General features: G+C 35.5%; 1 protein-coding gene across 1 annotated transcript in view; it reads right to left on the bottom strand.

Annotated features, from left to right (window-relative positions):
- The window catches only part of ITGB8 (integrin subunit beta 8), a 103203-nt gene that overhangs the window by 41650 nt on the left and 33745 nt on the right, over positions 1-27808 (bottom strand). Inside the window, exons 2-6 of the mRNA XM_055589952.1 lie at positions 25001-25086; positions 11980-12151; positions 2320-2566; positions 791-956; positions 47-205 (exon numbers count right to left, since the gene is read on the bottom strand). Coding sequence (XP_055445927.1) covers positions 47-205; positions 791-956; positions 2320-2566; positions 11980-12151; positions 25001-25086 — 830 coding nt within the window. The remainder of the gene's footprint in view (positions 1-46; positions 206-790; positions 957-2319; positions 2567-11979; positions 12152-25000; positions 25087-27808) is intronic.

Below are 27808 nucleotides of genomic sequence, written 5' to 3'. Positions count from 1 at the left end.
ACTAACCCAAAGAGTCATAATTACTAATAGGCTATTGTTACTCTACCATGCTTGTTGATCTGACGTAGACGTTGTTTTTCAGATGGCAGTTTCCGTCATTTGGCACCACTATGCCTGCCAATTTGCTGTCGAGAGCAAGATGAGATGTCTGATCTGTCATCACCAGCAGCAATCTTTTAGCTTCTTTTCGCCATCCAATATGACTCTTAAAATAAACATGTAATTAGATCTTGTACAATAAGATAGATCTTTACTGTGGTCTGTACCTCAAGTAAACATTAAATATAAGTTAACGAACATTAAGTCAGGCTAGACTTATGTGCATAAATTCAATGCTGTTTCACAAATAGCATTAACTTTTATTTGTATATCCTCTTCCACAGCCATTAAACCACACTAGTTCCTGGCAAGAGACTTCTGGTGTTCCAACAGAGGAAGAAAAGGCCAGGTTTACAAAGTTCAGACTGTCTAATGTGATGTGAGTAGGACAACAAGCTATTTCTGGTTTTTCCTTGCAGAGTAGTGAGAGAAAAGAGCAGCCCTTTTGGAAATGATTTTCCAAGAACATAAGTTTTTCTTTCCCTTACATCTTTTCCTATTTATAAACTTCTCCTAATTTAGTCCCTCTGTCCTGCACACATACCAAAATGAGTATCATTGGTGACAAACAAGAGATAGGAGAAGAATGTATTCTTTTATGCAATGTTTCACTCCACAAATCACAGAGAAATCATAAATTCTTGGGGAATTTTATATCTGAGCAAACACTCAATAATATGAAACTTCTTACCTCACAGACAGCTGCCTGAAGCATAGCGTCAAAACCTCCTTCAGGTGTATCTATATTTCCAGAGATCTTCTGTCTGTGAACTGCTTTTTCAAACTCAGTGATGTTCTCCGTCAAAGACAGCACATGGATGTACCCATGGGGAGGCATACAGTCCAAGTTGTAGTCACTGTATGGGTAAAGAAGAAATGCAAATTGTTCTGCTGTGTGTCCTTCAAAGACCCGAAATATTACTCATGTAAAAGTGTGTGGCTGATGTGAGAAGGGAATACTTTATTTTTGCCAATAAAACTTTATTAGAGAAAAATCTGTATTTTATAAAATCAGAGAAAAGCTCAATATTGCTGAATATTTCTTTGCAGGTAGGAATATAATGGCTTGGTTTCAAAACATAAAGAAGATTAAGCATGTTCCTTTAATATAGGACAACTAAGGGCTTTTATTATGCTAATATAGACTATTAATTTTTAAGAGGAGATGAGAATTTTCAGTGATTTCCTATCACATTGGTTCATGGAACAACTGAAAAACATTTTGGGGAAATATTTTTAGGAATTTAGTTAAAATACTATACTTTGGTTAGATATTTTAAAATATTTTGCTAATTTTAAAGTGATTCTTGTAGAATCATTGATGAATGGTCAAAATTCATAAAAATTGTTTTGAGAATTCCATAATGTCCTCAAAGGTAAGGATTATTTCTCAGGTGCATCTGTGCTTGGGGAGAAGGTGTATGAAGCTCCATATGGAGCTGCATCAGTCTTTTTCCACTACAACAGACAGCAGGGCTGTTTTGGCAAATTATACCAAATTTTGGTAAATTTGGTATACAGGTATACCCTGTAAAGTGATTTGGGCAACGTATGGAAGTCGGAAAGAAGATGATAAAATTAAATGTTTTGTTAAGGAAGAACTGGATACATTTATATTTGCTCTCCGAAAATTCAACAGGCTAAATGTTGTGTGAGAAATTCGTGTTTTAAAGGTCGGTTTTCCTTTCTTTGTAGGGCATACACTATTTATAATCAGCCTTCCAAAATGATAAGAAAAAGAACTCTTTTTAGCAAACAAATACTCATCTTTTGACCTACCTACCCTCCATGTGCTAGCTGAGTTTTCTTTGAAATAACATTATAAGCAATGTAATTATAAACACAGTCACAATACAGTAATGGAAATGTAGGTGCAATACTGGCAAAATAAGTACTTTAAAATTGATAAGCCTTGCTTCGGCAAATTTGGAGCAATAAAAAAAGAGAAATACAGAATATTCAAAGAGGTATTTATATATATGGTAGCCTGATTATTGAATGTTTGTAATAAAAACTAAGTGAAAAAATATAAAAATAAAAGCCCCCTTCAATATTAGAAGTTTTCAGATAGGAATGTCCTTCCTCTATAAATATTTTTATTTCTCATTTAATTAAAACAAAAATAGATAATTTAGTAAGCCTTGATATAAAACCAAAATGAGATTTTACAAGGTTTTAAACTTGTTTAGCATTAGGAAGTCCATGTCTAGTATTAGATACCTGCATTGATTATGAATTCTTTCTGGATGGATACTAATGTATGGTGAAACTGTTTTATCAACGTATGAGCCAAATCCAAGGCGAAAGTCACGGGAGAAAAATGCCATTTTTCTAGATAAATCATTTCCAACTGAATTTAATTTTTCAATATTATTGTGCATTGATGCTGAGACATCAACCAGATAATAAAGATCCACAGGATATTTCTTCAGAGGATGAATTTTCAGCATAAAATTAGCTTCAGCTCCTAGTTCAAAGAAAGACAAACATAGTGTAGTATTCATTTTTAACATCTCAGGTTAAGCCATCAATAAATCAGTCACATTTTAGATATAGAACAGTGATCACTAATTTGTGCATAATGAAGGAAATTGGGAATATTCTGGAATAATTTTAAGGCAGTTAGAAGAACATACCAATGTTTTAGTCTCCAACTTCCACAAAGCATTTCTCATAATTCTATGGGGCAAAGATAACAGCAAACAGACCAACTCAGTATAAATGTAATAGGGAAGGTATTTATCACCATATGAACCTGCGTTTCTAGTGTCTAGTAAAGCACAGCCCAGACATCAAGCAGCATTCTATTATGAGAGACTAGAAGAATGTGTTTTTTGCAGGTCACTTTTAGGTTTGAAGACATCCAGAAAGGCATTCTAAGAAAACTTACCCCTTATTGGATGCAAGTGTAAATTAATTCTTTGGGGTTAAGGCATATTTATGTATGAGGTGCAGAAACCCTGGTACTAAGAAGTGCATTAAGCTATTCAGAATACTTACTACCTCATCATGAGTTGTTTGGTAAGATTCTTCCCAACCATTAGTTGTAAGAAAAAATGAGACAGTGGTCTAAAGAATGATATGCAGCAGCCACACTGAGAACCTAAGCTATGTAGGGGAATGCATTTGTCTAATGCATAATAAGTGCTTAATAAACATATATGTTGAAGAGGGATCACAGAGGCAAAGGAACGGGATGAGAAGAGAAAGTCACCATAAGGAGAACTGTTGGAGCCTCCAAAAGACAGCTGTCTTTGCATTACAGTTTTATTTAGTTCTCTGTCCATTATCATGTGATACAAAGATCTGTTACCTTTCAGAATGAGTACTTCTGTGCTTAACTTTTTAAAGTACGTGGTAAAAAGTTATCAATTTAAATACAGACAATTTGTGAATTTTACTTTTTTAAACAATACAGCAAATTCTTTGTAAGTCATTAATAATTTGTATATGGGGAATATTTTGAATGGAAAAAAATGAATAAATACCAATTCGAGTACATAATTAGTAGCCTGATCTACTTATGAAAAAGAATCCTATAATTTATCAAGTCATTTTCAGTCTTAATATGCTTAAATATATAGCATATTTTAAGCATAATAACAAAATATAGCATAAGAATAACAACATTATAAACTTATTTAATAGTTCAAATGTTTTTCAGCCAGATTATGGAATGTATTCAAAATAGTAAGCTTTTTGGTTTATTAATATTAATTATGGGAGAAAGTGGCTATTTACTTATTCCTAAATTTGCCTTTACATGCAGGAAAATTCTTTATTATAACATCTCTGTTTCATCAGCCTGAGTTTGGGAGGAGAAATTGGGTTTGCATAGCCCAGCCCAGTCAACTTTCTCACTCCCTTTTTTTAGAAGCTGGGCTGCCTACAGAGAGCAGATATTCAGTTCTGCTTTCTAAGTATATGATGAAAAAGCCTACCCATGGAAGTGACCTGAAGTTTGGGTAGAGAAGTTTAATTCAGGAGAATGATAGAATCAGGTAGACAGAGCTGAATTGATGAAAAATAGAAATGGTGTATGTTGGGAAGTGTAGTTCATGTGTAGGAACTTGTGTTTTAATATGTAGGTCAGCATTTAATTTTTTTTTTAATTTGTGTAGTTGTTTTTTAACTGTTGACTTAGGCATATGGCTGGAGGCATTAGGCACTGGCCACATGGTATTTTCACCTTGATGGATCATTGTAGTTTATGTTGGCTTTGCCTAAAGATGAATGGCTGCCTATTTTGACAGAGTCACTGAAAAATACATCAGATATTCAGTGTATTGTGTGAGTTGTTATATTGTTGGTTGGTTATCGCAGCCACAGGCAGAGTCTGTACAGAATCAACAAAAGCACAGTCCTTGGAGGCCTGAGCTATTCAGGGAACTCCAGCCATTCAGGGGCCTTGGCTTCCCTGGTGGCTCAGATGGTAAAAGCACCTGTTTGCAATGAAGGAGACACAGGTTCAATCCCTGGGTCAGGAAGATCCCCTGGACAAGGAAATGGCAACCCACTCCAGTACTCTTGCCTGGAAAATTCCATGGATGGAGGAACCTCGTAGGCTATAGTCCATGGGGCCACAAAGAGCCGGACACAACTGAGCTACTTCACTTTTGCTTTTCAGCATATATCAACTGCTCACAGCTGAGCAAGCAAATCCTAGGCTCACTAGCCTCAGTAAAGAAGACAGCTTTTAGGAACCCTTGCCAAGTGACCAGGTTTAGAGGGTGCAATCTGCTGTGGCTTGATTTCGGATTACATAGATGCTGGCATTAGCTTTAAGCAGTGAGCTTAAGGTGGGCAGCCCTAAATAGGCTGACCCCAGACCACTCTGCTTGTTAAGGAAGAAGCTGAAGGGGCCAAGCTTAGATTACCACATTTTGCTGATGAGCAAATGACACTCCATGACACTCCCTTGTTATGCTCTCAAGTTGGCTTTGGATTGGATAATTGGATATGAAGCAGAAACCTTCTCTTCATATAGGCAGTAGATATAAATACCTTTTCATGGGAATATGGATACTATGTCCCTTGATAAAATCCTCATTCAGTTCATAGTGGGGTTCCATCAACACTGGGCTCAAAGGGAAAATTACATTAAAAAGGTTTTGAATATACTGAATGAGAAAGAATCAAATCTAAAAATAAAACAATATCTGTGGCTATCACCATTGTAATATAAAGTCCAGCAGAAAAGTCTTATATGCTGCTCTGAGAGAGGAGTTACATGGGGGTGGATTATTTTAGTGAGTAAGAGCTACTAACTGAAGTGATCTATCGAAAATATTTACCACAATATTTGGTATCTAGTAAATTCCCAGATGGCATTAGTGGTAAAGAACCCGCCTGCCAATGCAGGAGACATAAGAGATGCTGGTTTGATCCATGGGTCTGGAAGATCTGCTGTAGGAGGGCATGGCAACCCACTCCAGTATTCTTGTATGGAGAGTCCCATGGACAGAGGAGCCTCGAGGGTTACAGTCCACAGGGTCGCAAAAAGTCAGACACGACTAAGTGACTTACCACGCACACGCAAATATATGGACGTTAGTAATTATTACCATTATTGTTACTACTAGATTCTAAGCAACATTAGGATAAGAACTGTTTATTCATCTCTGAAGCCTCTGATTTGGTACATGCATAGCTACTCACGCTGCTGCTGCTGCTAAGTCGCTTCAGTTGTGTCCAACTCTGTGCGACCCCATAGACGGCAGCCCACGAGGCTCCCCCGTCCCTGGGATTCTCCAGGCAAGAACACTGGAGTGGGCTGCCATTTAATGTTCTTTAAACTATAATTGAAGAATATTTTCATACAGTATTTGAAAGGGCCCACATGTATACCATAGTAAGAAGCTGATATTTATCATTTCTTTCGCATAGTTCAGGAGATCTTAAATATTAGTAGTTTCTCTCTGTAGGAGGAAAAGAGATCATCTGGCCCCCAAATATTTATGTCACCACTTACGTTAGCTACAGGAAAGCTTCATCTTCATATTTTGAGATTTTAAAGGCTCTAATCCTATTCCCTTGATTAACTTCAAAGGCAAAAAAAAAAGTTTGTGACATAGAATAAGAAAGGGGACTTGGAGGAAAGTTGAGACCGACTTACAGCTATTGCCAATGTTGGTTTGAATAGACCAAAGAACTAAAGTTGTTAGAATGAGTTTTAAATCACTCAACTAATGGTGTGAGCATCTCTGAAGAACTAGTCACAATAAACATGTCTGGACACTAAGAAAAGATTCTAAAACACTAAAAAACACTAAAATATATTCTGCATAAGATGAAACTAACAACTCGTAAGAAAATATGGAGACATGTAAAAGGAAAAAAGAGCTGCCAATTTCTATTCATTGTCTTTGAGCAGGGGAAGGAAAAGGTCCAAGAATGAGACAGGTTTGAAACATCAAGGTACAGACTCCGGCACATTTCTGGATTTCCGTAGGGGTAAAATAAGGGATACGGGCCAGGTGTTGAGGAAAAATGCATGACTCTGTTTGTTTTTTTTTTAAGTTTTGAATTCAAGAATACCTGAAGAATCTTACATTTCAAATTAAGCTACACTAAATCAGTTTTTCCTTTACATTATTAAAATGAATCAAGTTTGAAACATTTTCTTCAGTTAGTGAAATATAAATTATACTAATCACTGTCATATATTACTTCTGAAGCAGAAATTGAGAATTCTCTTCTCTTCCCTACCCTCCTAAAGATTTCATCTCATTTCACTGTTCTTAGGGAATACCAACTAGGATCAGTGGCCTATTTCTGTTATTATTTCTCCATAAGATTGATAGGTGAAAATAAGAAAAAGAGGTATAGTTTAAGAAGTATAAAGTAAAAGAAAGTGTCCTTTTAAAATCTCACTTAAAATATTTGATTTTGTGTATTTTGTACATATTGTTAATATTCTTTTAAAAGCTTAGTCAGTATATGATATAATAGAAATATCCATAAAAGCTTTTAAAAATTCTTAATAGATGCTACATAGAAGGTCATGAGTTTTTAATCATACAAAAAATAAAGTGATTGTCTATAAATCAATCTAACAAATAAATATCAGATTAGGGAATAAACATATTTTACACATAGTATGCATTATAACAGACCCTCAACTCTCATCTCTGTGTTAGAGTGTAAAGGAGTTTTACATCATAAGGAATGAGGTTTATATATATATCTAGAATTGGTAAAATTCCAGATACAGCTTTATATATTATGCCCCAAAGCTAGCATGTCTTTGATGCCACAGTGCATTTTTAGATGAATTTATTATACCTATTTTAATAATTATTTGCTATATATGCAGATTATAAAAATATAGTTTTTCATAGCTATAGGAAGGATAACTTATACACACTTGACAGTTACAGTATTTTCATACACAAATTCATTAGTATTGACTAAAATCAAGCCCCATAATGATTTCACCAATCTCTGGGGACAAAACCTCCACATTATCTCTCAAGTCTGGCCATTTTTCTCCTGCATCGCTACCACCACTGCCATTGCTTATCTACAGCACTGAAACAATTTCTCAAGTTTTGAACTATTATTTTATAGTTTCAGGAGGATTCAGCCACCATTATGTCTACAAAAGAGAACAAACTAAATTCATGTAAGTGTATAAATTTAAATGTAACATACAAGTAGAAAAATGCACCTTGTAATTTTCAAATCTTAAGTATTTAAAAAAGAGCAAGATATTTTTAAAGGCTATTAGTCATATTTTTAGAGGCAAACAATATATGATAAGCTTCATCTGTGAGCTGTTGAAAAATAAGCAAATTTGTATGGATGGGCAAATCACACACAAAATAGAGAGGTAAAGATAGTTAATAAACTTAAGAAAAAGGTTCAAGCTTTCTAGTACTAGGAACAAAACAAATGAAAATAGCTAATGGACTAGTTACACCTAACAAACTGAAGAGATTAAAAAGAATGAGAAATAGGCGAAGTTGATTCTGGAAAGCCTAACTGGATATGATTTTTTTCTGTGTGAATAATCTAATAATATATATAACCTAGTAAATCTATGACTAGAAATGTATCCTAAATAAATAGGTTGTTATATATTCATGGAGAGACCGACAGATATAGATACATACATGTATAATGAGTATCATTGAATATTTGTTCCAACAAAGTGCATTCAAGTTTCATTGGGATTGTCTTACATTTATTGATTCACTTAGATTTTGTTATATTACTGGAATATATATATATAAAACTGTAATTGTTATAATATTATTTTCCTTTTTAGGAACATAGAATTTTTCTGCATTTATTCATACTGGCTTTTAGGTAGCACAATGGACTCTACACATTTTTTAGAATGTTTATTGCCAGACAGTTTATGTTTTAGGTTGCTGCTTTGAAATGATCTCTTTTAGATTACATTTAATATTTAAAAATTTTCCTTTCACAGCCTTTTAACTTTAGTGTTAGTTTTGTTTGATTTGCTTGGATTTCTGTGTAGACATATAAGATTAATTTTGCTTTATCTTTTCAATATGTTTATAGCTTATATTTGGTTTTCTTGTCTGCTTTTATATAAAACTTTCAGAAGGATTTTAATGTATATTAACAAAGTATTCTTCAATTTCATTTGGGCAGGAATGGACACTAAATTTTATTGTATGATTTCTGGCATCTTGAGATAACAATATATATTTTTATTCTTTTGGCAAACTAAGATGACAAAAAATACATTGATTTTAAGATAATCAACTACTGCAGGTTAAATCTACTTGTATGGTGACATTGTTCTTATTGTTCTTATTATCACATGAAGTTTAATTTGATTCTTTAAAATGTTATTAGGGATTTGATCCTAAAGTTATGATAACTTGTAAAGATTGAGTAGCTTCCATGCCTTCTCAAAAAACCATGGGAGAATTTATGTAGCCTAGGGATAATGTGTTCCTTGAATGTTTAGGTGAACATTAAAGTGTATTTCCCATGAAAATATTTAGACCTAATGTTTTTAGGGAGAGTTTCTTTTAGAATTTTCTTTTTTTTTTTTTTTTGTTGGCAAAGTAATGTCTCTGCTTTTCTTTTTTTTTTTTTTTTTTAAACAGGTACTTTAATTTTATTTTATTTTTAAACTTTACATAACTGTATTAGTTTTGCCAAATATCAAAATGAATCCGCCACAGGTATACATGTGTTCCCCATCCTGAACCCTCCTCCCTCCTCCCTCCCCATTCCATCCCTCTGGGTCGTCCCAGTGCACCAGCCCCAAGCATCCAGTATCGTGCATCGAACCTGGACTGGCAACTCGTTTCATACATGATATTTTACATGTTTCAATGCCATTCTCCCAAATCTTCCCACCCTCTCCCTCTCTCACAGAGTCCATATTCTTATATCTTTATTAGATTTCTTAGGGTTCTACTTCTTCTTGAGTCAATTTTAGTCTTCTATATTCTCCTAGGAAATTATTTTTATCATAATTTATATATTTTACCATTTTTAATATATTGAAGTTTTTTCCCCCAATATTTTTTTCTCTGGTCATAGTCTGTATAATCAGGTCATTTGCTTTGGGTCTTCTTTTCTAATTATCTTTGCCATCAATTTAGCTATTAGATTTATACATTCATTTCCTTTTTAATTTCTATTTTTTATTTCATTTCATTTTTTTCTTAATTAATTTCTTTGTTTTTGTTGTTCCTATATCTTTATCTGTATGCTTCATTTTTTTTCAATGATAAAAGCATTTAAAGTTCTGAGTTTTCCTGAGAGCAGCTTTGAACACATCCTATTATGTTTTGATGTGTGCTGTTGTTATTATCATTATTATTAAATTGTCTATGAGTAGAATTTTGATTTATTCTTGGAAATAGAATTTATTTAGGAGAAGCTTTCCTTAGTTTCTCTATTATTTAATATTTGTTAATCATCTTATATTGGCTTCAAATTTTATTGCAAGGTGTTCAGAGATGTTGGCCTATAAAAACAGTTTCACTTGGAGTTCAGTTTTTTTGCATAAAATAAAATTAATTTCTAAAACTATTTCATGGACTTTGAAAATATTATTTTATATATCAAGGACTATGGACTGAATTCCCCCCACCCCCCGCAAATTTATATATTAAAGCCCTGACTCACAATATGGTAATGCTTGGAGATGGAGCCCTTGGGAGTTGATTAGGTTTAGATGATGTTCTGAGGGTCGGGTCCTCATGATGGAATCAGTGCACTTATATGTAGATGCAACAGAGCCCTCCTTTTCTATCTATCACTCTTTCCCCCTCCAGAAACTGAATCTGGCAGTGCCTTGATGGCAGACTTTCTAGGTCCTAGAACTGTGAGAAAATAAATTTCTTTTGTTTAAGCTACTTACTATATGGTATTTTGTTATGGCAGCAATAGAAGGTGACAAGTGTCATAATACCAACCTAGTTACTTTCATTTTTGTGTATCCCTTTGCAGCTGGCATTCATATGTTCATACTAGTCTGTATAATTGTTTGATATGGTGATGTGCACAGTTTTAATTGGAAGCTGGGAGTATGCCTAAGGCCAAGAAAGAAATGGACTTTGTTATTCTGGTAATCAAAGAGTCTGAGAAAAATAGCTTGGAATTGGGAGGGCATTTGTCGATAATGGTTATTCAAAAATTTAGTAACAGGACAAGACCACCCAAAATGAAATAATGAAGGCTTCAAGGCAACTGCATACCACTTAAAACTAAATGTATCTAATTTAGTGATGCATATCTTTGTACTTGAACTTATCTTGCCATGTGCAGTTTGCTCGTTGAGACTCTCTGGCACTAAAGAAAATGAATAATTTCCAGCGGCCTACTACATACGCCAAACTGTGGAATACAAATGTATGGAGGGACAAGTATTAGAGAAGTATAGGAGGAAAAGTGTGCGTTACTCTCAGGGACTAAAGCAGCTCAAGTTAATTATGATAATTATGAATTATAGTTTTGTTTTTAAAAGCTTATCACAGAGGCTCTAAGACTAATTCACATCTCTTACTAATTAATCAACTAACAAATTCAGCAAACACTTATGGAATGCTTACTACATGCCAGCACTCTGATAGGCATTGGAAAAACAGAATGGAATAAAACATGTTCTTCTTCTTATACAGAGCTGGCAGTGTCCTAGGAACACAATTATAGTATAATGTGATCAAGACTGGAAACACATAATTATAATATAGCGTGGTCAGGTTTGCAGAGAATGTCCGAGGCCACACAGCTAGCTAGCTATAGGCACAATAAAGACTAGAATTCTGATTTCTTGATTCTGAGCCCACTGTTATTTCTACAGAAACAATACTGCCTGTCATAAAATGTTAAATATGAACAAATAAGGCTAGTTAGGAGCTTCCCAGTACTCTTGCCTGGAAAATCCCATGGATGGAGGCACCTGGAAGGCTGCAGTCCATGGGGTCGCTGAGGGTTGGACATGACTGAGCGACTTCACTTTCACTTTTCACTTTCATTCATTGGAGAAGGAAATGGCAACCCACTCCAGTGTTCTTGCCTGGAGAATCTCAGGGACGGCGGAGCCTGGTGGGCTGCCGTCTGTGGGGTCGCACAGAGTCGGACACGACTGAAGTGACTTAGTAGCAGGAGCTTCCCAGGTGACTCAGTGGTAAAGAATCTGCCTACCAATGCATGAGACACAGGAGATATGAGTTTGATCCCTTGGTCAGGAAGATCGTTTGGTGAAGGAAATGGTAACCCACTCCAGTATTCTTGCCTGGGAAATCCCATGGACAGAGGATCCTGGTGGGCTACAGTCCATGGGGTCGCAAAGAGTCAGACAGGACTGAGCACATATACAGCAACAAAGGCTAGATACAATTCTAACTTGAGAATAAACGCTGATATATTTGAAAATAACCGTACCTTGATGCAGCTGGATCAGCACTTCTCCTGGTGTCACCTGGGTATTAATTTCATTTTCACTTGGCATTACACGCACAGAAGGGTATTCTATTAAATCAATTGAGCAGCCTTTGTGTATTAAATTGGAAACCGTGTCACAACGTTCATTCTTTGATCCACCTGAAATGAAATCCTGTTTAAAAGAAGGAAAATCACTGATGTTTTAGTGCATATCATCCCAGTTATAACCAAAGAAAACCACATACTGAGTACTACCAAGAAACCATCTTCCAATATTGTACAAATTATATGACTGTTAAGAATAGCTGCATGTTTCCAAGAAGAATACTGGCAAATTTGTCTTAAATAAGTCTAATTTCTAAATCTTATTTTGAAAGAAAAAATGAATATTAAAAAGGAGATTTAAACCAAGTACTTTAAATATTATTAACTGATCACTGTAAAATTATACCAATTTAATTCCTTCTAAATATTTTACTTTGGAAATACTGCTCCAGAAGAAAATTTAGGCAAAATAGACCATTCAGTGTGGTTCTGCACTTAAGCTTTAATTTTCAAAGAACCCAACTGGTATGTTTACTATATTCTATTATGTTTAGAATGTGGGAGCAAGTCCTCAGAAATCACGTGCCTAATTAGGTACCAAAATTCATAAAAGAATGAACTGGAAATCTATATTTCTTGGACTGAAAATTCCCTCACTTCTTATACACGTAATAGCATGTAAATAATTCAGTAAACCAAGGAAGATGCCACAGTGAGTCTGGGAGATATAAAATTGCAGCTCAGATTCTCCTGATTTTGCAACTGAATCTTGAACTTTCATTACAATTCAGCATTGGTTAGTTCATGCTAATTCCATAGCCATCCAATAAACTTGGAAATTAGTTGAGCAAGCTTAAAATTTATCTTGATTGAGAAAAATTTAATATTTTTATTTTTCATGTAACCAGTTTTTCTCCCTAAGAACAGAAAATGTATTGAAAAGTATAGAAATATAGTTTATTACATATAATGTTGGCCTGAATTATTTGGGATATTTGCTATATATATTAGGTGAATATTTGCTTAGTGATCTTCCTGGGAGTGGTTATTTTGATCTGGCATTCAGTCATTCCTTCTCTAGTTCAAATGATTCAAAAAATTGCATTTCCAATCAATTATTCAGTCAATCAAACGAGTATTGATTGAATACTAACTCAGGGACAGTACTTTTGTTAGGTACTGAGGATGCAGAATGGAACAAGATGGATAGAATCCCTGTTTAAGTCAGCAGACCATCAGAGAATTCAACCATTAAGTGAGTTAATTAATTATCATTAGTTAGTTAATTAGTTCAGTCACTCAGTTGTGTCCGACTCCTTGCGACCCCATGAATTGCAGCATGCCAGGCCTCCCTGTCCATCACCAACTCCCGGAGTTCACTCAAACTCACATCCATCGAGTCGGTGATGCCATCCAGCCATCTCATCCTCTGTCGTCCCCTTTTCCTTCTGCCCCCAATCCCTCCCAGCATCAAAGTCTTTTCCAATGAGTCAACTCTTCGCATGAGGTGGCCAAAGTACTGGAGCTTCAGCTTTAGTATCATTCCTTCCAAAGAACACCCAGGACTGATCTCCTTTAGGATGGACTGGTTGGCTCTCCTTGCAGTCCAAGGGACTCTCAAGAGTCTTCTCCAACACCACAGTTCAAAAGCATCAATTCTTTGGCGCTCAGCTTTCATCACAGTCCAACCCTCACATCCACATAAATGACTACTGGAAAAACCATAGCCTTGACTAGATGGACCTTTTTTGGCAAAGTAATGTCTCTGCTTTTGATAGGCATTCAATTTAGAGGAAGCAAAGAATGTCATAGAGTTATGGAGAAAGGAGATTATCAAGTTTAATATTACTTGAACGTGAGATCACTAATTATGAATACAGAGATCCCTAGCACTGATGCAGAATTAGATGGAATGGACGTAGGCAGTATAAAAACATTCATATAAGGATTTTAATTTAATTCTCTCAATTTAGAACAAGGGTTGGAAAATTAGAGACAGTGAGACAAACACAACCATAGCTCATAGATGTATGGCTTGAGTGTTAAAAAATACCTTTTACATTTTTAATATGCTATCTATTTCTGCTTTATTGACTATGCCAAAGCCTTTGACTGTGTGGATCACAATAAACTGTGGAAAATTCTGACAGAGATGGGAATACCAGACCACCTGATCTGCCTCTTGAGAAACCTGTATGCAGATCAGGAAGCAACAGTTAGAACCGGACATGGAACAACAGACTGGTTCCAAATAGGAAAAGGGGTATGTCAAGGCTGTATAATTGTCACCCTGTTTATTTAACTTATATGCAGAGTACATCATGAGAAACGTTGGGCTGGAAGAAGCACAAGCTGGAATCAAGATTGCCGGGAGAAATATCAATAACCTCAGATGTGCAGATGACACCACCCTTATGGCAGAAAGTGAAGAGGAACTCAAAAGCCTCTTGATGAAAGTGAAAGAGGAGAGTGAAAAAGTTGGCTTAAAGCTCAACATTCAGAAAACTAAGATCATGGCATCTGGTCCCATCACTTAATGGGAAATAGATGGGGAGACAGTGGAAACAGTGTCAGACTATATTTTTGGGGGCTCCAAAATCACTGCAGATGGTGACTGCAGCCATGAAATTAAAAGACGCTTACTCCTTGGAAGGAAAGTTATGACCAACCTAGATAGCATATTCAAAAGCAGAGATATTACTTTGCCAACAAAGGTCCATCTAGTCAAGGCTATGGTTTTTCCAGTGGTCATGTATGGATGTTTGAAAGCTGGATTGTGAAGAAAGCTGAGCGCTGAAGAATTGATGCTTTTGAACTGTGGTGTTGGAGAAGACTTTTGAGAGTCTCTTGGACTGCAAGGAGATCCAACCAGTCCATCCTAAAAGAGATCAGTCCTGGGTGTTCTTTGGAAGGACTGATGCTGAAGCTGAAACTCCAGTATTTTGGCCACCTCATGTGAAGAGTTGACTCATTGGAAAAGACTCTGATGCTGGGAGGGATTGGAGTCAGGAGAAGAAGGGGACGACAGAGGATGAGATGGCTGGATGGCATCACTGACTCGATGCACATGAGTTTGGGTGAACTCTGGGAGTTGGTGATGGACAGGGAGGCCTGGCGTGCTGCAATTCATGGGGTCACAAAGAGTCAGACATGACTGAGTGACTGAACTGAACTGAACTGAACTGAAAACAATAAAAAAGAAGAAGGGTGCACAACAGAGACAGTATGTGGCACAAAAATGTTTAGTATGTTACCCTTCACAAGACCGATCCTGAATTAGAGTGTGGTGCACAGTTAAAGTAAAAATATAATTAAAAGACAAGAAAGAATATGTTCTTTTCAATCAAAATCTCCAGGTGGCATTGGTGAATGACTTCATGGGAATAAAAACAATTGCCTTGCTGATGGCCACACACCTAGATTTTAGCCTGAAATTTAAAATGTTTAAAGCCTTAATTTCTCATTACCAAATTTATCCTATTTATTGATAAAACTTAGGGATACAAAATGTAAGATTTAGTTCTTAAACAACTTGGAGCTACTCAAAGAAAGGTGGCATATGCTGCTAGATTTATGGGGCTAGATGAGGGGATCTCATCTGTTTTTAGAGCCTGGAGAATACTGAGGGCATATAGACTTTGGTACATGTATGCTCATTCATGCCTCCCATGACAGGCCACAGACCAAAGGCCACATGTGTTTTACAAAAGTGAAAACTGCAGGACTTCAAATTAGGAAAGTAAATATGGTCCAAAAGACTCTGATTTTTCTTTTTGGCCAGAATTTTGTGATTTATATATATAGAATGAAAGAGAAGGGAGGGTGGTTAATTCACTGCAACTATACATCAAGCTATATCATTTGACCTTTAAATGTCAAATCATTTTGCTGAAATAGGCAAAAAAGTCTCAATTGTTTTGCAGTGTCTGAATCAGCATGGCTGTTTTTACTTTACTGTAAAAACTAAGTTAGAAGTACGTTGCCAATTTGACAGATTTGAAAAGGGAAGAAAAGATCAGACAGATCGTAGCATCAAAACAAAGAATGGAATGCTGCCTCTACCCACTGTGGCCTGCTCTCCACTTTGTATAAAAGAAAAGAATTTGAAACCACACCCTTTTAACTTTTGGTGATTTGAGTCATTTTAATGTCTTCTAATTCTTATATTTTACTTTTTTTTACAAGAAATACTCAAGCAAAATCATCCTCCCAACTGTCTGCATCTAAAACTACTTGAGAATGATACACCCAGGCTGAAGTTATTACCCTCGTTGACTTTTCATCAGTTGTTACTTTCATCCATTTAATGTAGTAATCTGGAGATATAAATAGGAAAAGGTTTTTCTTGTACTCATTTCTGAGTCTTTTCTATGCTCCAAGCATGGAAATCTTCATAGAAATGAAAAGATTCTATCATTTTCCTTTTTAACAGTGAAAGCTCTTTGTTTTGGGTTGGCCAAAAAGTTTGTTTGAGTTTTTCAGTAAGCTGACGTGAAAAATCTGAATGAACGTTTTGGCCAACCCAATATTATAGTTTAATTATGTTCCAAGGCTGACCTGAAAACTTCTGGCTATGCAGTCACAACCTGTGTCTGACATATCAGGCAGAAAAGGAAGAGAAGCCTTTAAAACTTTCAGATATGTGTGTCTCTTTTTCCTGACATAGATATGTCAAGTCTTTCACATATGTTAAAAGGAATATGAAACATTGAACTAGATAATATTAATACACTCTTGTCTGTTCTAAGTATTTTCCAGTTATATTTATGTAACATGGAGAGAAAGAGAAGTCAAAATATATAAAATCAGAGATTAACACGCTACACAAGAATGCACTCAATTTGATTATACGCTGTGTCAATTTTCTAGTGAACTTTTACTTTTGTCCAGCTTTGAGAGTTATAAAAACCAGGCTTACGTTATTTTTGCTTATCTTTTCTGATCATGCACAGAGAAAAAAGTGCATCTTCCTTTCTTGTCCCTCTACCCTTGCTGGCTAAGAAATAAAACCATCAGTTGCATATGTGCCTAATGGTGGGTGATCTTTAAAAAATAACCATAGCATTTTTCCTGTCAATGATATCAGGTCAGCATGTGGGGACTGGACAGCTCCTTCTGTTAATGATATGGCCGGTGACTTTTTAAAAATTAATTAATTTATTGAAGGATAATTGCTTTACAGACTTATATTGTTTTCTGTCAAACCTCAACATGAATCAGCCATAGGCATACATATATCCCCTCACTTTTGAACCTCCCTCCCATCTGCCTCCCCATCCCACCCCTCTAGGTTGATACAGAGCCCCTAGTTGAGTTTCCCAAGTCATACAACAAATTCCTGTTGGCTATCTATTTTACATATGGTAATGTAAGTTTCCATGTTACTCTTTCCATACATCTCCCCCTCTCCTCCCCTCTCCCCATGACCATAAGTCTATTCTCTATGTCTGTTTCTCCATTGCTGCCATGTAAATAAATTCTTCAGTACCATGTAGCTGTCCAATTTTCCCAGCACCATTTGTTGAAGAGGCTGTCTTTGCCCCATTGTATATTCTTGCCTCCTTTGTCAAAAATAAGGTACCTGTAAATGCATGGGTTTATTTCTGGGCATTCTGTCTTGCTCCATTGGTCTATATTTATGTTTTGTGCTAGTACCATACTGTCTAGATGACTGTAGCTTTGTAGTATAATCAGAAGTCAGGAAGGTTGATTCCTCCAGCTCCATTTTTCTTTCTCAAGACTGCTTTGGCTGTTTGGGTTCTTTTGTGTTTCCATCTGAATCATGAAATTTTTTGTTCTAGTTCTTTGAAAAATGCTATTGGTAATTTGATACGGATCGCAAGAATCTGTAGATGGAGTTTGCTAAATAGTCATTTTTACAATATTGATTCTTCCTAGCCAGGAACATGGAATATATCTCCATCTGTTTATGTAATTCTTTATTTCCTTCATTAGTGTCTTATAATTTTCTGTATACAGTTCTCTTATCTCCTTAGGTAGATTTTTCCCCTAGATATATAATTCTTTTTGTTGCAATGGTGAATGGGATTGACTTCTTGATTTCTCATTCTGATTTTTCATTGACAGTATATAGAAATGCAAGTGATTTCTGTGTATTGATTTTGTATCCAGCAGCTTTGCTAAATTTATTGATTAGCTCTAGTAATTTTCTGATACTATCTTTAGGGTTTTCTATGTACAGTATCATGCCATCTGCAAACAGTGAGAGCTTTATTTCTTCTTTTCTGATCTAGATCCCTTTTATTTCTTTTTCTTCTCTGATTGCTGAAGCTAGGACTTCTAGAACAATGTTGAATAACAGTGGTGGAAGTGGACACTCTTGTCTTGTTCCTGATCTTAGGGGGAATGCTTTCAGTTTTTCACCATTGAGAATAATGTTTGCTGTAGGCTTATCATATATGGCCTTTACTATGTCGAGGTATGTTCCTTCTATGCCCATTACTTGAAGAATTTTAATGATAAATAGGTGCTGAATTTTGTCAAAGGCTTTTTCCACATATATTGAGATGATCATATGGTTTTTATCTTTCAATTTGTTAATATGGTGTATCACACTGATTGATTTTAATATATTGAAGAATCCTTGCATTCTTGGAATAAACCCAACTTAATCATGGTGTATGAGCTTTTTGATGTGTTGCTGAATTCTGTTTGCTAAAATTTTGTTGAGGATTTTTGCATCTATGTTCATCAGTGATATTGTCCTGTAGTTTTCTTTTTTGTGTGTTGTCTTTGTCTGGTTTTAGTATCAGGATGATGGTGGCCTCATAGAATGAGTTTGGAAGTATTCTTTCCTCTGCAATTTTTTGAAGGAGTTTTAGAAGGACAGGCATTAGTTCTTCTCTAAATGTTTGATAGAACTCTCCTGTGAAGCTGTCTGGTCCTGGACTTTTGTTTTTTGGGAGATTTTTGACCACAGCTTCAATTTCAGTGCTTGTAATTGGTTTGTTCATAATTTCTCTTTCCTCCTGGTTTAGTCTTGGAAGATTGAACTTTTCTAAGTATCTGTCCATTTCTCCCAGGTTATCCATTTTATTGCCATATAGTTGTTCATAACAGCCTCTTATATTCCTTTGTAAATCTGAATTGTCTGTTATAACCTCTCCTTTTTCATTTCTAATTTTGTTCATTTGATTCTCCTTTTTATCTTGAAGAGTCTGGCTCAAGGTTTGTCAATTTTGTTTGTCTTCTCAAAGAACCAGCTTTTAGTTTTATTAATCTTTACCATTGTTTCTTTCATTTTGTTTTCATTTATTTCTGCTCGGATCTTTATGATTTCTTCCTTCTCCTAATTTTGGGGGCTTTTTGTTCTTCTTTTTTCAATTATTTTAGGTGTAAAGTTAGGTTGTCTATTCCATGTTTTTCTTGTTTCTTGAAGTAGGATTGTATTGCTATAAACTTCTCTCTTAGAACTGCTTTTGTTGCATCCCATAGGTTTTGAGTTGTGTTTTCATTGTCATTTGTTTCTAGAAATTTTTTATTTCCCTTTTGATTTCTTCAGTAACCTGTTGGTTATTTAGAAATGTGTTGTTTAATCACCATATGTTTGTGTTTCTTACAGATTTTTCTTATAATTGATATCTAGTCTCAGTGTTGTGGTCAGAGAAGATGCTTGATATGATTTCAGTTTTCTGAAATTTACTGATCCAAGATGTGGTCTATCCTAGAGAATGTTCCATGTTTACTTGAGAAGAAGTGTATTCTTTTGCATTTGGATGGAATGTCCTAAAGATATCAGTAAGATCCATCTCATCTAATATATCATTTAAGACTTGGGTTCCCTTATTAGTTTTCTGTTTTGATGATATGTCCATTGGTGTGAGTGAGGTGTTAAAGTCTACTACTATTATTATTATGTTACTATCATTTTCTTCTTTTATGTCTGTTAGTGTTTGTCTTATGTATTGAGATGCTTCTATTTTTGGTGCATAGGTATTTACAATTATTATGTCTTCCTCTTGGATTGACCCCTTGGTCATTATGTGGTATCTTTCCTTATCTCTTGTAATCTTCTTTATTTTAAGGTCTATTTTGTCTGATGGGATTGCTACCCCAGATTTCTTTTGCTTCCCATTTGCATGGAATATATTTTTCCATCCTCTCACTTTAAGTCTATATGTGTCTTGAGGTCTGAAGTGGGTTTCTTGTAGATGGCATATATATGGGTATTATTTTTATATCCATACAGCGAGTCTGTGTCTTTTGGTTGGAGCATTTAATCCATTTACATTTAAAGTAATTATTGATATATATATATATATATATATATATATTCCTATTGCCATTTTCTCAATTGTTTGGGATTGGTTTTGTAGATCTTTTTTCTTTTCTTGTATTTCTTGACTATGTAAGTTCCTTTAACATTTGTTGTAAAGCTGGTTTGGTGATACTGAATTCTCTTAACTTTTGCTTGTCTGAAAAGCTTTTTATTTCTCCATCAATTTTGAATGAGATCCTTGCCAGGTACAGTAATCTTGGTTGTAGATTTTTCCCTTTCAGTACTTTAAATATATCCTGCCATTCCCTTTTGGCCTGCAGAATTTCTTCTGAAGGATCAGCTGTTAAGTGTATAGTGTTTCACTTGTATGTTACTTGTTGCTGTTACCTTGCTGCTTTTCATATTCTTTCTTTGTGTTTAGTCTTTGTTAGTTTGGTTAGTATGTGTCTTGGCATGTTTCTCCTTGGGTTTATCCTGTATGGGACTCTTTGTGCCTCTTGGACTTGATTGACTTATTTCCTTCTCCATGTTGGGGAAATGTTCAACTATAATCTCTTCAAAAATTTTCTCATACCCTTTCATTTTCTCCTGTTCTTCTGGACCCCTATAATGTGAATGCTGGTGCATTTAATTTTGTCCCAGAGGTATGTAAGACTGTCCTCAGTTCTTTTCATTCTTTTTACTTTATTCTGCTCTTCAGAAGTTATTTCCACCATTTTATCTTCCAGCTCACTAATTTGTTCTTCTGCTTCAGACAGTCTGCTATTGATTCCTTCTAGAGTATTTTTAATTTCAGTAATTGTGTTGTCTCTGTGTGTTTATTCTTTAATTCTTCTAGGTCTTTGTTAATTGAGTCTTGCATTTTCTCCATTTTGTTTTCAAGGTTTTTGATCACCTTTACTCTCATTATTCTGAATTCTTTTTCAGGTAATTTGCCTATTTCCTCTTTATTTATTTGGATTTCTGTGTTTCTAGTTTGTTCCTTCATTTGTGTAATATTTCTCTGCCTTTTCATTTTTTTTTTTTTAACTAATTGTGTTTGAGGTCTCCTTTTCCCAGACTTCAAGACTGAATTCTTTCTTCCTTTTGGTTTCTGTCCTCTTAAAGTTGGTCCAGTGGTTTGTGTAAGCTTCATATAGGGTGAGATTTATGCTGAGTTTTGTTTGTTTTTCCTCTGATGGGCAAGGCTGAGTGAGGTGGTACTCCTGTCTGCTGATGATTGGGTTTGTATTTTTGTTTTGTTTGTTGTTTAGATGAGGTGTCCTGTACAAGGTGCTACTGGTGGTTGGGTGACACCTAGTCTTATATTTAAGTGGTTTCCTTTGTGTGAGTTCTAACTATTTGATACTCCCTAGAGTTAGTTCTTTGGTAGTCTAGGGTCTTGGAGTCAGTGCTCCCACTCCAAAGGCTCAGGTCTTGATTTCTGGTCAGGAACTAAGATTCCACAAGTGGTTTGTTATGGCATTAAATGAGATTAAAACAAATACCCAAAACCAAAAAACCAAAGTTGAACCCCAGATAAATTGCAGTTACAAAATCAGGCAAATAAAAATTAAAATAATGGAATATACACATATACATACACACCCATAAGCAAAGTAAAAACAGTTCAACAAAATTAAGTACAGTAGATTGACTCAGTAAAAATAGGAAATAAAAAATTATATTTACCAGTTAAGAACAAAACTAACTAAAGCACAAACTGGAAAACAAAACTAAAGCAAGGTGCCAAGTGGGAAATAAAGCAATGAAAACAAAACTAACAAATATGTTGAGAGGAAGAAAAGAAAGAATAGATATGCAAAGTTAAATAGAGGTAGATGAAGATTTATATAGATTATATTAACTGCAAGGGGAAAAGTACAGTAGGAAAAGCAAAGAAAGGAATAAATGTAGAAAAAATATAATAAGTTTAAAGAAATTAAAAATTATAATTATAAAAAAAGGAAAAAGAAAGAAAAAAAAAAAAGGAAAACTGCACAGAACTGCAAAAGCCCAGTTAGGGGCTTAACTGCAAGGGGAAAAGTACAGTAGGAAAAGCAAAGAAAGGAATAAATGTAGAAAAAATATAATAAGTTTAAAGAAATTAAAAATTATAATTATAAAAAAAGGAAAAAGAAAGAAAAAAAAAAAAGGAAAACTGCACAGAACTGCAAAAGCCCAATGAAGAGGCTGAGGTTTATGACAACAATAAAAACTGTGACTGAATATAAACATGTGACTGAATATACACACTTGTGACTGAATATACACACATAAGCAAAATCAAAACAGTCCAACAAAAATAAAGTACAACAGATTGACCCAGCAAACAAAGGAAACCAAATATCTTATCTTCCAGTGTGACAGTCTTAACACAGGTTGCTTCCTCTAATGTGTTCTTAATTCAGGCGATTTTCTTAAGTCTGAATGAATTGCTTGAGTCTCACTGTAGCTCTTATAGTAACTTAAGGAATGCCTGTGTGCCAAATGCTTCCCACATACAGTTTCATTTAAACTCCACCACTTGTCATAGTTTCAGTTATTATTTCCATTTTAGAATTAGGGAATTAGAATTAGAATTTTAGAATTAGGGAAAACTGAGGTTCACAGTGCATAGGTTAACATGGCCAAGTATACATAGTTGGAAACTGATGGAACTGGGATTTGAATCCCAGTTGATCTCATTTCAGAGCCCGTTTTTTCAATACAAATATTAGGCTACCTTGTACCACATAGAAGAATATTTTGGGACATGAACAGCCAAGTCATTTCTGGGTGTTTTCTGAGATCCCCTTCTGAGGATTGGACCGATAGCAAACACCTCTGGAAGCCACTCCACCTTTCCTTCTTGGCTTACCTCCTTCCACATGACCACCTATTCCTCCTCTGAATATACAAAATCCCTCCCTTGTGGCAGGACTGACATTGCTGCTCCCATAACTGTGACTCTTACAATTTTTCATGCCAGTAGAGGTGTGAAATGGAGAAGGGTGCTCTCTGGAAGCTGACTGATTCTGTATGGCTGGCATGTTGCACTTAGCTGACAACTGGGTTTCTGAACCATGTTTTGAAAATTCCTCTAAACTATAATCACTAAAGTTCTAAGGAACTGAAGTTAAGTTGGCACAGTCTTCACAACTGTAATAATCTTTCTTTGTGTATCCTCAGCATGTGCCTTGTGTTCAGTCGTGTCAGATTCTTTGTGACCCCATGGACTGTAACGTGCCAAGCTTCTCTGTCCTTGGAATTCTCCAGGCAAAAATACTGGAGTGGGTTGCCATTTCCTTCTCCAGGGCAATCATCTTTCTTAGTGCTGCAGTAAAAATCTAAAATGGAATGTTGGGTGAGGGTCAGGAAATATCAACATATCAAAGAATATCAAGCATACCTGACAAGGAAAACCTGGAAAGAAACTCCAAACTTTAGGCTGTAGAGACGAGGAAAGGGAGGCTCAGAGAAAAGAGTGAATTCTGCATGGTCATTTGGATCATAGGAGGAATGAAATTGATCCTGGAAACTCTGGAATTGTCCTGTTACATTGCGTGGCTCCATGAGTTCTGGCAAAGCACTGCCTAGTTTTGAGTGGCATCTGTTTTTCTGACTGATAAAGCCAATAGTACATCCAGGAAGCTTTCAGGCTGTCAGTAGGGGGACTGCTTACTTACAGATATGGTTACTATTCATGAGCCCTTCCCCTGCATTTTCCCTGACTTGCTGCATAGAAGAAAGTATTGACCATCATCCTTTGCTACTTTTCATATTTCTCTTTCCTCCTGGGGGATGCATAAGGGCAAGCAGTAACAAGAGAGATGGTAAAGATAATGATAGGTACCATTTTTTCAACTAAATCAACAAGTTGCAAAAGCTAGAGATTTCTCTTTACGCCAAACAAAAGGCCATTAAAAGTCTATTAGTTTCAATTTTCAGGAACTACATAAATAATTGTAAGTTACCTAGGAAATCTCATTAAAAACCCCAAATTAGCAGATGGTTTCTTCACTGAAACTTAATATATAAGGTAGTTTTGATTGAAAATTACCAACAAAAGAAATAACTGAAAACAACTTTAGAGCCCAACACGGAAGGAAAACACTATACTTGTTTTCCTAAAAAGTTTGTTATTGGGATATGTTTCTCTTTGACTACAAAAATACTAATTTTGAAGAATAAACATTTTCTGATTATTTTGTATGTCACAGAATTTAAATGTACACAATATTGCATGAATAGGGTCACATGTCAAACAAAAGCATCAAATTTTCCATAAGTAGCCAGTGAATTGATGTTCAGTGTGACGAAAGGGAACAAATCACTTATCTCCAAGTATTTCAAATAAAAACAAATGAGATGGAATAATAAATTAGCTTGCTTTTCTTTAATAAGCAAGCACAAAACAATGATCCAACTTGGATATATAACCTAATGCCCCAAGCTGCAGCATGAGTTTCACACAAAGCCTATGACCCATCAAAAGTTACTATCTGTGTTTGCCAATTCTCTCTATAGAACAGATGGAAAACATAAAATGGTTTGCACTTCATTTTAAAATTACCATAATTTTCCTAATAAAAAGGTTATACTTATAGTCAGCCAAACATGCTGTTTCCAAGCATAAAACCAAGGAACATTTTCCTGATGCTCAACAATATCTTTCTTTTTTTCCTGATGCATCTTCAAGGCAGAGAATATTAGGTCAATGAAATCATGCAGGAAAAGACAAAGGATCCAAAAGGAAAAGAAAGGAAAAAGGCACACCTCTTGAGCACACCATCCACATTCCGGACCCAGCGCAAGGCACTTGGTGCAGGACACTGCATTCGAAGATGCACATCTATTGTCTTCTGTAATGGAGGATAAAATGAGGCATTATGGTTTACTCTCACATTGGGAATTAAGTGCAATTCTAGACCAAAGTGTATTTTGAAAACTGAAATAAGCTTACCCATAGTTATAAATATGTGACAACAAAAATATATAATTTTTTTGAGAAGAGTTAACCTGATCACTGCAATTAATATATGCCATATTTTCTGGATAGTTAGTTATCTAGCTTTATAAGATTAGGGAGAAGGAGGTTATAAAAATATGACTTTAGTCAGTCTTGGGTGTTTGGTCTGAAATTCTGTTGCAATGGTAGAGGATCCTCCAAATTTTTTAGCATGCTGAAGTTTCACCATAGTTCATATTATCTGAACCAATGAGGTGGTTTTGGATTTAGAATTCTTCCTATAAAAATAATCATGTACAGACTTCAATCTCAACATGTAAATATGTGTTGAGTCATAGTGAATGAAGTTTCTGTGAAACAATCTTAATGGACCTACAGAGTAGTTCACTTGGTCATTCTGACTGCATTAATATTGATTATTTTGACTTGAAGGGTATCAGAATCAGATAAAATGGCATGATTCATCATTTTAGAAGTAAAATGGCAAAAATGAATGAGTTGTTTTAGTTAACCTAATTTAATTTCTGTGACTGAACCACTTTAATATCATGACCAATTCACTTTTGCATAGATACCCACACTTTTCTATTGTGTGTTAATAACATAGTTGAGCTGGGATACTGTTTACCTTTATCCTTCTAGCCACCTACTACTTAGTAGATCATTAAAAAGAGACTCATCGCTATAAACTTAAATACCTAAAATATAATAAAGAGTGAGTCATAAATTATTTTATCATAAGGTTTTATTGGAACAATTACATGCTTCCTATATTTCATCCTTTACTATGAAATGTAGTAAAATGTAGGGAAATCACAGCATTCTACCCATTACTTCAGACACAGTACATATCATAGATATCTTGGTTCTAAGTAGTTTGCAATCCAGGTGGAGTAAAAACCATATAAGCAAACAATAAAATACAGAGTGATAGGTGTAACAAAATATCACCAATGCACTATGGGACTACAGTGAGGAACTTCTCTCTCTGCTTAGAGGGGAGGGCAGGGGTCAGAGAAGAGGGCAAGTTTAAGGATGGCTCCCCAGAGGCAGTGATACATAGCATGTCTCTTTGCCATCTCAATTTGTTTCTTCTCATTTGTGTTTATCTCTGTTTTAAATATGTAAAAGGCATGAAAAAAAGACTGTGTGTGTCCAATCACACACGTAAGTGGATAGAACCTACAAAATCTCTATCTGTCCCCATCTAATTGGTTTCTTCTTTTCTTCTCTCTCAATTTGCCCCAACATTCTAGAATCTTCTGACTTGGAGGTGGCGTGGGATGGGCATTGGCAGTGAAGAGAGAGAGGAATACAGGAGAGTAAACACAGCAGAGAGGTGCTAACCTGGGGTGGTAGTGAGCATTCTTCCCTGTATTTTCCCAGACATCCATGAGTTAAGCTAAAAACATTTTTTCCTAGTGTCTCATTGTTCTATTATCCCTCTCTATGTCCCCTTCATCCTTTTTCCTTGACTTTATATCAGGAGGGAGGAGGGAGGAGGGTTCAGGATGGGGAACACATGTATACCTGTGGCGGATTCATTTTGATATTTGGCAAATCTAATACAGTTATGTAAAGTTTAAAAATAAAATAAAATTGAAAAAAAAATAAAATTAATGGAATAACAAAAAAAATAAATAAATAAAATAAAATACACTATCCAAAACATCTTCCCTGATTTAGATGCACTGGCCTAGAATTTTCTTTACTAGTCTAGAGTTCCAGAGACTAAAAAAATAACTAATATTTGGGCTCTCTTTACTATGAGTGTGGTTTCCAACTATGAAGACTCCATAACCTAAAAACTTTTCATTTGGCTTATCCTCCAAAACTGTAAAGCCTGCTTATTTCCAAAGTATTTAGGAGAGGAGTGACCTTTTTAGTTTTGTCCCCAGAATGGAAGTCAGTTTAGGTTTATAAATCAAGCACATTTGCAGACCTAACTTGACCTTTACCAACTCTTAAGCTTGACCCTTGGAAGAAAAGCTATGACCAACCTAGACAGCATATTAAGAAGCAGAGACATTCCTTTACCAACAAAGGTCTATCTAGTCAAAGCTATGGTTTTTCCAGTAGTCATGTATGGATGAGAGAGTGAGACTATAAAGAAAGCTGAGAACTGAAGAATTGATGCTTTTGAACTGTGGTGTTGGAGAAGACTCCTGAGAGTCTCTTGGACAGCAAGGAGATCCAACCAGTCAATCCTAAAGGAAATCAGTCCTGAATATTCATTGGAAGGACTGATGCTAAAAGCTGAAACTCCAATACTTTGGCCATCTGATGTGAAGAACCGACTCATTGGAAAAGACCCTGATGGTGGAAAAGATTGAAGGCAGGAGGAGAAGGGGATGACAGAGGATGAGATGGTTGGATGGCATCACCAACGCAATGGACATGAGTTTGAGTGAACTCCGGGAGTTGGTGATGGACAGGGAGGCCTGGTGTGCTGCAGTCCATGGGGTCACAAAGAGTAGGACACAACTGAGCAACTGAACTGAACTGAAGCTTGACCCAACTGGAAGATGGAATTAAGCCTATTTCAGATCAGATTTGACCATGCATTTCATTTAATAGATGAGACTTTTGCTCTGGCAGTGAAGACCGCAGTCTCC

Source organism: Bubalus kerabau, chromosome 8 (genome assembly GCF_029407905.1).
Source record: "Bubalus kerabau isolate K-KA32 ecotype Philippines breed swamp buffalo chromosome 8, PCC_UOA_SB_1v2, whole genome shotgun sequence".
NCBI lineage: Eukaryota > Metazoa > Chordata > Mammalia > Artiodactyla > Bovidae > Bubalus > Bubalus kerabau.
The sequence above is the reverse complement of the archived record's forward strand: the minus strand, read 5'-3'. Positions and strand labels throughout refer to the sequence as shown.